At 36.1% G+C, this 11720-nt stretch overlaps 1 protein-coding gene across 1 annotated transcript; it reads left to right on the plus strand.

Annotated features, from left to right (window-relative positions):
- Nucleotides 1-9561: 9561 nt before the first annotated feature.
- LOC143537440 (protein LURP-one-related 7-like) lies at nucleotides 9562-11467 on the plus strand. The gene is made up of 3 exons (XM_077031213.1): nucleotides 9562-9780; nucleotides 10958-11158; nucleotides 11242-11467. Exons 1-3 carry the CDS (start codon nucleotides 9562-9564, stop codon nucleotides 11386-11388), a joined length of 567 nt encoding a protein of 188 aa, XP_076887328.1. The 3' UTR covers nucleotides 11389-11467.
- The last annotated feature ends 253 nt before the right edge of the window (nucleotides 11468-11720 follow it).

An 11720-nucleotide genomic window follows, 5' to 3' on the forward strand; every position in this document is an offset into this window, starting at 1 on the left:
GCTGTTCTTTTAGCTTTAGTGTAATAGAGTGACTTGTTGAGGGCCTTTGATGTTTAGTATCTGTATGGGTTTTCTTATTTATGGAAGATGCTTGTTAATTGGTTATTATAATTGACAAATGATTTTTTTTTGTACTTATTTGTAAGGTAATTAGGCTATTATACGTGACAGGCAGTTGAGGCTTGTCGAATATAGCCACACGTTATACATGCGAGAATGGCAAAACCATAAACAACGATTACATAATAATAAACATCGAGGCTAACGTCAAAAATGATACTAATAGGCATAAAATATTTTATCATGTTGATGCAAAAACGTTTTATCTTGAAAACAAGTGTGAAAATATTTAATAGAAATATAAGATTATTGTTCAAAACATCGAATAATATTTATCATAAAGACAACACAAATATAGATCATTAAGAGTAAAGGAGCCGTGAAATTCACCTTGTGAGTTTCTTGAATCCGATATGCTAGCAAAGTGCAAAGTGTGAACTTACAAGTTGATCTTGTACAACATCCATCCACCCATTTTAGTTAGACTTGATGATGTATGAATCATGTTTCAAAAATACGACCCGATGAATCATTGGTGACTAGTTTTCGAATATGTTGTGGGTTTACGTCTTGGATAAGTTGTATATGAGTTTAAATATTATATATACATCATTACCAGCATATAAGTCTTTACGTCTTGGTCTATTTTGAGTTTGTCTTGACCGAGTTATGGTTCAATGTTTCGATTGAAAATCTACGAGCTATCCTGCTCAAATCCGAGGACACCTTTTTCTTACAACTTAGGACCTTTCTTGATGTGTAATGTGTTGTGCTAACCTAGGATATTTTGTATTTATCTCCAGATTATATTATCGTCTTTCAATATCTTTTAAGTTCAAATCTCTCATGGTTTATAGAACAAGATGCAAAATTTCCAAGTTTCTAGCCATTTTGGGTGTCTGTTGTAGATCTTGGTCTTGCAAGAAGTTTGGTGCTAGACATTGTTACTACAAGTTTAAATACACTCGTGAGTGACCAATATTCCAGAGGTTGAGATTATTTTACATGCTTATCATGTTCATACAAGATGACATATATCTTTCAAAGAAAAACTTGGTGTTTCTTGAAAGAAAACTAGTTCGTTACTTGTTTAAAACCGAGTTGCAGGTGGATTTATACAAGATAACTTTTGTATTTGTACAAGAAAGAGATGTTAGGATGTTATAACATGTTTTCTCACTTGATTGATGTAACATCTCGGGAATAACCTATTCAAGTTTGGCTAAATATGTCAATTTTGAAACTTGGAAGATACAAAATTAAAATTTTTGGTTTTCAAGACCCATCGCACTACGCGATGGGAAGATTATAGTCCTCATCGTGCTACGCGATGCAGATTCCTAGAAATTAAGAAAAAGAGAGCATCGCACTACGCGATGGTCCAAGTTAAAGGAGGCATCGCGCTACACGATGACCACGTTAAGAAACCAGCTACACGTGTCCAACCACGTGTCAACACGTGGCAAAGTCTGGTGAATTGCAGCGTCGCGCTACGCGATGGCCGAGGGGAAAGCCCCATCGCACTACGCGATGGTAGCCAAAACTTTGCCTATAAAAGGGGATTACGGGTTTGAAGCATATTCATTCCGAAATCACCTTTTCTTTCACACACATAACATTGGGAAGCGTGCTCGACCATTGTGAAGTTCCGAGGTCTCGATTTCTCATGATTTGTGCAAGAATTGGAGTTCTGGTGCTGTGTAGATTGGTTAAGCGAGATAGAAACAAGGTTCTCACGGTTTAAAGTTTTAATATGTGATAAGGAAATAGAAGTGCTGCTCGTGCAAAGCTTAGGCAAATAAATACCCGCATAATGTATGGGTTCTGCTTAACTTATTATTTTATTATTATTTTATATGGCTTAGACCCTAGTTAGGGGTATAGTCTATACCTTGATCAAATAAGTAAGTGAAATATAAGCTTTCATAAGATAATATTATTGATGAAATGTTGTTCTTTATTTTATAAAGATATTACTTATGAAAGAAGAAACTTGATATGCACGTTTTTTCATGAAGAAGAAACGTAGCTTATAGATGTTAAACATAAGGGCGCGTTCGTTTCACAGACTTTTTTTAAAGGATTTGGAATTGGAATTGGAATTGGAATGGAATGTTTGAAAATCCCTATCATGTGTTTGGTTGGTTAATATGTATTGGAATTGGAATTGGTTTCGAGCTGACACGAGTTTTCGCACTGGACGGGTCGGGTTTCGGTTTCCTTTGTTTCTTTTTGGTCGGTTTCGGAGCACTTGACGGGTTGGGTTTCGATTTCTTTTGTTTGTTTTTGGTCGGTTACGGATTCGTTTTTGGCCTTTTGTTTCGTTGTGGTCGGCTTTTTCAGTTTCAGTTTTTTTGTTTCGTTTTGATCGATTTTTTCGGTTTCCATCAATTCGGTTCAGTTTTGGTTTGTGTTTCGTTTTCGTCGACTTTCGGTTTCAGTTAATTTCTCGTTTTTTTTAAGAATGAGGGCAAAGACGGAAATGTTTTAGTTTTTTTATATTTTTCGTTTTTTATTTATATTTTGAGTTATGATTTTTTTATTAATTTTTTTGAATTTTTTTTGAGAGGTTTTTATTGTTAATAAGAAAATCCTTTGTTTTTCATAACAATCCTTTAAAATAGGTGGGATTTTAAAATCCCATGAAATGTTGAATTTGATAGGATTTAGTTTCCATTCCCATTCTTTCATTTAATGAAACGAACATATCAATTCATGGGATTTAAAATCTCATTCCTTATAATTCCTTTCAAATCCTTGAAACGAACATGACCTAAATGAAATGGATATCAAGGTAAAGGTTATGCAAGTAGACTAAAGGTCCAAAGCTAGATTATAGTTCTAGTTATTTATAAAATGTTATTCACGTACTATAGGTCCGAGATAAAGAACAGTCATTTGTCAGTGAGATACATTGATATAACAAAAGGTGAATACGTCCAACCTTTTTATAGTGTGAATTGTTTTATGACGTGAATACGTCTATGTACTGTCTTTTTGAAAAGATATTTACTCTTTAAACTATGGACTGTTATCCATATGTAAAAGAGTTATGAAAGTATTTGCACGAGAGTTGGTTCAAATCCTCTAAAACGTTTTGATACAAGATAGTAATAAACACTCAGGCTAAAATACACATGTGTCTGGATCCTTACTGTCACACCCGGCCCTGAGCGGCGGAAACAGCCGGGCGCGCGCGAGTGGGGATTGATAATTAAGCACGGGCCATTGCAAACATTCAAAGTAAGATTTTCATTGCGCATGAAAAGTTTAATACAAATACATTACATTACATAAAAACATCCAAGTATAAAAACTGTTGAAGATTTCCACGCCATATCCCCTTGCGCGGCGGGAACAACCACGCGCATCGAAGGGATAGAACTAAAATCTTCCAAAAAGCTAGTTTTAGATGTTCATCGTGAGGTGCTCTAAGTGTGACTCCATGCGCTACTTAGTTATCTCCTGAAAGACACGTAAAACATTTGAATCAGTATAAACTGAGTGAGTTCACAAGTTTTAGTAACTTGATAAATCGTATTGCATCATAATCTTGATAAAAATCATTCTGAAACATAATTCTGATAGCATCATTAAAACACATGCTTGGTAAAACATAGTTCTATCAACACATTCTGATAAAATCGTTCCGCGGGTTACGCTGCGAACATTTCTGGGAACTGTGCTCGTCTGTGTAAGTGGCGCTGCCACCACGAGCGAAATAAGTAATACCGTCCCGCGGGTTGCGCGTGGACATTTCTGAAAAGCCGTGCTCGTCTGTGTAAGTGGCGCTGCCACTACGAGCGAATAATACTGTAATACCGTCCCGCGGGTTACGCTGCGGACGTTGTGCCGGAAAACAAGGCGCTCGTCTGAGTAAGAGGAGCGACCTCTACAAGCGGGCTCAAACCCATAGTACTGCCCCATGACCATACTAGGCACTCGTCTGTGTAAGAGGTGCGACCCCTACGAGTGGGCGGATCAAACCAGCAGTCCCTACCCTTAGAGTTCCAATGGTAAAGTGATCACTTACTCGAATCTGATGCACTAACATCGAAAAACCATAGATAACCGTTCGCATTGCTCATCATGAAACATAACTTAAACACATAATCGCTTGCATAGCTTGTAAGTATACCATGATAAAACATTATTTAAGTACGTGTCCCTCGCCCCGAAAACAGTTTAAAAATAGTGAAAACAGTGAAAATAGGGGCTGTGAGACTCACCTGTGGTTCTTGTTAAGGGATTAATCGAGATTTGGGTTTTCTTGGTGTTGGCCTTTGAATTGAAGGTCTAGTAACAGGATCGGAAATGAAAACAACGGATGCTTGGGAGATGATTAGTGCAAGTTTGCAGTTCTTAAGAGAGAAGTTTGAAGTGTGTTTGGGTGATAACTTAGGTTACATATTTATAGGCAAACTCAAGGGAACACAATCCCTTGCTTTAGGGGATTGTAATCTTTTCATATCTAGGTGTAATGATGATAAAGTATGGAAATTATTATTATTTATTTAAGAGTGGAGTAGTGGATAAAAGATTTTGATTTGATTTGGTCAGGACATGCAGGTCTGGGGTTGGTGAGAATAGGGTGGCTGACAGTTGACTTTTCATGTTACAGTGTGCTTTTTCAGGTACTTTTGTCAGTGTACAGTAAAAAGTGGAAAATCTCTGAAACACGCTACTGTTTCCTTTTGGGCGGGAGTAATCTCCTTACGTCTGGAGAATAGACTAAGTGTTCTGTGCGTATCACTTTGTGCGCATAGCTTTCTGCGTGAAGGACATTTCTTTGCTGCGGGTAGGCACGTAACCTTCTCGCAGTTAGGGACATTGAGTTTCATTTGTAGATTCTCCAGGTGGTCTTGGTATTTCAACATAGTGATCAGTTATGTTGAAGTCAATTCCATCTTGGAGCTTCAGACAAACTAGCTCTCAATGTTCCCGCCATGCGGGGAGGTTAGTTCCCTTCAGCACGCGCATAAACGATTTAGGATGCACCCGCCTTAGCATCATGCGGGATGGTCAACCCATTAGACAACATAACGTTAAGGTACATGAAAACATAAAGCCAAAACATTCGCGCATGGCGCATATAACATATGCCCACGCTGGTTCGCGCAGGGCGCACATAACAAATGCACGCGCTGATTCTAACATAGCGCGCTCGCGCAAGGCGCACATAACAAATGCACGCGCTGACTCTAATATGGCGCGCTCGCGCAGGGCGCACATAACAAATGCACGCGCTGACTAACATGGCGCGCTCGCGCAGGGCGCACATAACAAATGCACGCGCTGATTCTAACATAGCGCGCTCGCGCAAGGCGCATATAACATAATTACCTAATATTTAGGTTGATTACTTGGTTTAAGGGATTGGGAATTTACCGGGTGTCACACTTACATATATGTACTGTAGTGGGCACACTACAGACATACTAACCATGAGGCAAGTGACTGTCTCCAGGGCGAGTGAAGTCCGATTATATGGTTTGTGCGTGTGTTTAGTTTCGATGAGATGGGATTGAGACCCACTGAGTCGTTGAATGCTATTTGTGTTGTGTCATTACGAACTGTGAAAACCTTTTACTGAGTCAACGTGTTCACCAGCATATAGCTGACGTATCAAACTGTTTTCAGGTAACCAGGAGTAATGTATAGTGGTGAATATGCCTGTGGAGATAGAAATCACAAGGCATAGTATGCAGCTAGTGGCTTGGCTAATTTTGTAATGATGCATATATAAAACTTGTTTTTAAACAAGTAATTTTATAAAACAAATAAGGGTATTTAATTCACTATGTTATAAAAATAAATATTTTAAATTAACACTTTCCGCTGCAAACTTTGATAAATTAACAAAAGTGGTACCAACTGTGAGTCACACGCCTAGGCCTGAAGGCGGGGTGTGACAATTGACGCAAGCAAGCAGGAGGGCGAGAAAGTAGTTCCTATGTTGTTTTTCTTGGTGTGGGTTCTCTTGAATTTCGGTTGAGATGAAGGAGAGAAGAGGGTGAGAGTGTTTGTTGATGTATTAGAAGATATAAGACAAGTTTACAGCACATGGTCTATCCTAAGCCACTTCTGGAAACAAGAATCAAGTGTGGAGGTTAAAAGTGTATAAAACGGGTGGTTAAAATTACTAGGAGGAGAAAAATAGAGGGAGGGTTGTGTGTGTCCTTATTTTCTACTTAGGGTTATGTTCAGGGTTTAGTTAATTGTAATCCATGTTGTATATGTTCATTCGTTAAGTGTTGTTATGACTATTAATTTACCGGGTGCGTAAAGATATAAATGTACGTTAGTTTATATTTAGCTTAGCTCAAATCATTTGTTTGTGTGGCTTGTTATATGTAAATTAGATATTTCTATGCATGGATACATGTATTGGCCATTTTATAATGTATTGTTTTGTTCGGTTACGCATTTGTTAGATAAGTGTACACTTTTGGGGTTTTTTTTGTTAGTTTTATGATGAGGCCAAAAATATACATAAAATTATAAAAATATTTCCAACACGTTAGATAGTTTTTGGGTTAATAATTCATATTTGAAATATAGAAAGCTTAAGGGTAAATAAGGTAAAATATGAATTTTGTCATATCACAATAAATAATTTGAATAATAATAAATAAAGTTGTATTTTTGGTAAAGATCTCGTGAGTTTTTGTGATTAAGAAAGAAAATTAATTAAATAAGAAAACAAATAATATTGTCATATTTCTAATTTTCTCCTACAGTGATTTAATTATAAAACCAATGAATATATATTACTTATTCTATTTATGTCTATATAACCAGGCACAGTTAAGAGCTGAAATATGATATGGGCTTCACTTCTAGAATCTTCCACGACTTTTAGGGTTTGGGCTTGTATTTTCCTATATAAAACACCTCTAAACTCAACCTTAAAAATAACCTGATTAACCTGAAAGCCACATCCGATTTTGGGGAGTTCCAAGGCCTAGGAGTGCATCTTTTGTAGGTTTTGGAGGCTTAGAATCATTCGGTGGCGTGCTTGTCGATCAAGAACGAAGACCTCGGGTTTTATCACCTTTAATCTTTCGTTTCTTTTGTTTTCCACCATGATTCCGTTTTTTATTGTTTTGTTTTACTTTAACATGCTAGGCTAAACTTTATAGACTGCCTAGGCTTATGATAAACCTTTGTTAATGTTTGATTTTGACTTGGGATTTATTTATCATTATGGTTTTATAAACTAGTAAAAGGTTTAAGTATATTAAATTGATGCATATGTGTGCTTAGGATTGTTTGTTGAGTTTTATTATTCCATAGTTTCCTTGATTATTGTTTGTCATTATGATAGGTTGCTATTAGGTCATCTACTTTGTGTTTTTGACTATTTTATGATTGATTTTGAACAAGATCATAGGAATAATATTATTTAATTAAATAAACCTAAGTGTGCTGCTAACTTAAATAGCTGTAAAGTGCTAGGATATTGATAGGTATTTGTTGATCAGGATTGCTAGATTTAGTTCTTCGTAAGGAGTCCGTCTAGGTTTGATTGATTAACTTTGTCTATCGAGTCAATTGAATATATTAGACTGTCTTTGATTTCCGCGCTGTAAGGTAGGATTTCGTATAAAGGAACTAAGTCATAAATAATTAGGTGACCGTAAGGAAACTTGATTTTTAATGCTGGTGTGCGTTAAAACTTATTATAAACCCATAGGTGTCTCTTGAGAAGGGTCAGGGGTCATGTTCGGGTTTTCTCTTAGGTGTCTATTTTACGATCCTAGTCCATAACTAAATATTTTCCCGATTAATTAACAACTGAAATTTAGGGGATTCTAGCCTAGGTAGTTATCTTATCATCGTCTGAATTAAGTCCAAGTTCTAAGTTTAATCGTCTTTAGTTTTCTTAATTAGTTTAAATTAGTTTAAAATTAGTTTATTAGTAAAACCCCCTTAAACAAATAATAAATAAATAGTCGTGTCTGTAGTTGAGTCTAATTTAGCTAGTTTACGTAGTTTAAAGTGTCTCGTGGGTTCGATATCCGGACTTACTTAGCTGTACTAAAGTCGACCGGTTCACTTGCCGGTTAGTAATTTTAGTTAAGTTAAGAGTCTAGAATTATTACTTAGCGTCTAGATTAGCGTTTATTTAGTTAATAAATTAATAACTACTTTTAGCACATCATTTTACATATCCATAAAAGAGTTATTGAGTTAGATAAGTATACTTCCATTTAAAAGTTGCTTTTGAAGCTTTACCAAACATGTTTTACTTTTTAAAAAATTAGGGCTGTGCAACGGTTTAGAACCGTAAGAACCGAACCGAAACCGTTAAATGCTAAATATAAGAACCGGAACTGAACCGTATTTTAACGGTTCCGGTTCGGTTCGGAACCGAGTTAAACGGTTCTTGTGTAAACGGTTATTGCCAGAACCGGTTTTCCATTAAAATTATAAATATGAAATATTAGAATGTGCAAGAAAAAAGCGACAAACCATAAAATAAAACATTATCATATCAACATATTATATTTTAATGAAGGAAATTTAAAATAGATTAGAAGAACTCAAAATATTTTAGAAAACAATTATTTTTTAAAACATATTTAGGGTCGTGGAAGATGATTGTTGTTTATGATATTTTAAGGGATTTAATGTAACCGGGGAAAGTGATAACGGGATGGTCGCTTGTACATGGAAGTATGAAAGCCTACTAAATAAATAGGATTTTAAATATAATCTTCAAAGTTTAAACCTAACCGGGTTGTAGCGATTCTATAGCGGGAACCGCCGGTTCTAACCGGAACCGAACATGGAACCGTTTTCAGCCAAATTTAAGAACCGGACCCGGACCCGAAATACAATAATACGGTTCGAATCTAATGGTTCGGTTCCGGTTTCCCGGTTCTAGCAGTTCGGAAACGCGAATTGCTCGCCCCTATAAAAAATACATAAGTAATTGTTAGAAGCTCAACCAAACGGCCCGGAAGGAACGTATTAAAAGCATTCTAATTAATAAAAGGGTTAATTCGAGATCATCAATCTTGTTAGATAAGACCCGCTTAAGAATCTATATATATTTATCGAACTCGTTTCAGTCCTTCACTCAGATTTGAAATATTATTCCTATTTTTAGATTGAAGCGCTCTCTCGTCCGTTCAGGTGATTTAATTATCTTATTTTTATTATGTTTCTTTTTAATCATGAACCATATATTTATTTATTGCTGTGATGTGCTGTGCTGTGCTGTGCTGTGAGATTTAGGATTATATTACTATTGTTGGAATCAATCAAAAGCGTGCAAGTTTATAATAAAATGCCAGCCCTAATTTCCTGGCAAAAATTATTTATTTGAATCAAATAATCCTAATTTCATTTCATTTTTCCATATCTCAAAGAGCTGTGTTGTGTTGGATGGATGATCACACAGATAGCAGATTATAGACCTTTGAAGAAGAAGAAGAAGAAGCAAGTATTATTATCATAATCATAAAATTGACTGCAGATTGATTGGAGGAGAGTATGGAACAAGGGTCTTATAATAATAATTATGAACCAAACTCTGATGGCGTTCCAATAGATCTGTTTGTGTCCAAGAAACTCAAATTCACAGATTCTTCTTCCAATCTAGTCTTCTCCGTCCACCGCCCGACTTCATCTAAATCGAATCCATTACACTCTATCAAGCGTCTGCTCTCCGATTCTTCTGGAAACCCCCTCATTTCCATTTCTCATAGTCAGGTAATTACTTCAATTCCAATACTATCATTTGCTTTCATCATATTAGATTCAAGCCTTCATTTTTTAACAACTTCTTAGTGTTGTAAAAATTGCCATTAGCTGCTCATTAATCGAAAATTGGTACTACTCAAACTTGTTCAAGTATTTGAAAATTATACTTATTTTGAAAAATTACATATACAACTCCATTCTGATTAGTCCTGATAAATCTTGGGCTGTTCAAAAAATTCGTGGCTCGCGGCTTGCTCGAATCTAAACGAGCCAGCTCGACTCGTTGGCTCTTTAAACCCTAAATTTTAATATAATAATAATAATAATAGTAATAATAATAATAATAATAACATACCAAAATAAAACATATACGGTTATAAATTCTCTAGTTTATATATCAATATTTGTAATAAAAAAAATAGAAAATAAATAAAAAAGTTAACGAGCCGACTTGATCCAGCTCTTTTAAGTTCGAGCCTGAGCTCACCCTAGCTCAGCTTGATTACAGCCCTTGATAAATCCCTATTAATCTTTTTAGCAACACGGTCCACATTTTTCTTAGTTTTAAAATTAAGCGAGCAGCGACAGTTGGATATCCCGAGTTTTTGTGATCCGTACGATTATAGTGATTGATTTGTATTGTAGGTGGGACTTGTGTATTGGGCTTAATTTAGTTGGGCCATCAATTGTGATTTGTAAATTGTAGGTTGGCTTGGGCTTTGGGCATAAATCCTCATTAATTAACTAGTACAATTGGAGGCAATCAAGTTATTTGGGTTAACCGAAACCTGATTTTTTTCTAAAACGCACCTGAAACTGGACCATAATAACTATTTGGGTTAATTGGGTTAACCCAAATAACCAGATTAATACTTTTTGACCCTATTAAACCTGACCCTAATTTACTTACTCGGGTTAGCGTGGGGTCGGGCTAATTGGGTCCAGGCATTTTGGACACCCGTAGTTGGTACCCAACTGCCTGACTAGCGTTTAGCAGTTTCTACATTACTATTCAAAAATTGAGAGGAAGATATTAAATGACAAATGACAGATGACGGTGTTTATTAAGGGATCAAAATCAGTTCATTGTATTTCGAAACCAGCAATGAATGACATTTTTGGTATAGAATTCACAACATGTTTAGTTGCAGTAAAGCCATATAATATAAGGACTTGTATGATGCAGAAAGGAAGTTGGGAGGGTTTTAGTTGTGAAGAAAGTGATCCAATGTTCAAAGTGGAGAGGACAACGAATACGCTCACCAGAGTCGAGTTTCAAGTTTTCCTAAATAACGGGAATAATAATAAAAACTCTGATTTCAAGATGCGAGGATCTCCCTTCTTTAGATCCTGCACCATTTATAAAGGCGACTCCATAGTAGCACAGGTATGTAAAACTATCGATCATCAAACACACACTAGTATCCTTCCTTCGCATGATAAATTAAATGGTATGTTTTGCTTATGCAGACTAGTCTTATGTACAAGCTCGGGATCCAGAACGTCGTTGTGCCAAGAAACAGGTTTCGACTGACCATATTTCCTGGATATGCTGATCATGCTTTCATTGTTGCTTTGACTGTCATATTTTTCTATGGTCGAAAATTGTGGATATAAATCTTGCTTCTTGTAGCAATAGATGTTTATGTTTGTTGATATGAATGCTATGTTTATGACTCATGCAAAATCTGTGAATGTGGCAACTTTCAATTTGTTTAGTCCATTGGTCATGTGTATAAATGCTATGGTTTAGTTGCTTTGATGAAAACAAGGAAACATGAAGACAAATTACTAAGAATGGGAACCAGGGGCGGACCCAAAGCCTATTGAAGGGGAGCGGCCGCCCACCTTAAAAATTTTCGGTTTGGTGTGCGCCCTCTGCAAACTTTTGCAATTGCCCCTCTTAAACTTTTAAAACCATTGTGAAAAGGAAAAGAACTTATAAGAGT

This window comes from Bidens hawaiensis, unplaced genomic scaffold (genome assembly GCF_021521415.1).
Source record: "Bidens hawaiensis isolate Kalapana, Puna unplaced genomic scaffold, B.hawaiensis_p1.1 tig00011189_1, whole genome shotgun sequence".
Taxonomy (NCBI): domain Eukaryota; kingdom Viridiplantae; phylum Streptophyta; class Magnoliopsida; order Asterales; family Asteraceae; genus Bidens; species Bidens hawaiensis.

Coding starts and splice junctions, on each gene's coding strand:
- LOC143537440 (XM_077031213.1), top strand. CDS start 9,562: ATGGAACAAGGGTCTTATAATAATAATTATGAACCAAACTCTGATGGC. Junction 9,781..10,957: donor TTTCCATTTCTCATAGTCAG/GTAATTACTTCA, acceptor TGTATGATGCAG/AAAGGAAGTTGGGAGGGTTT. Junction 11,159..11,241: donor GCGACTCCATAGTAGCACAG/GTATGTAAAACT, acceptor TTGCTTATGCAG/ACTAGTCTTATGTACAAGCT.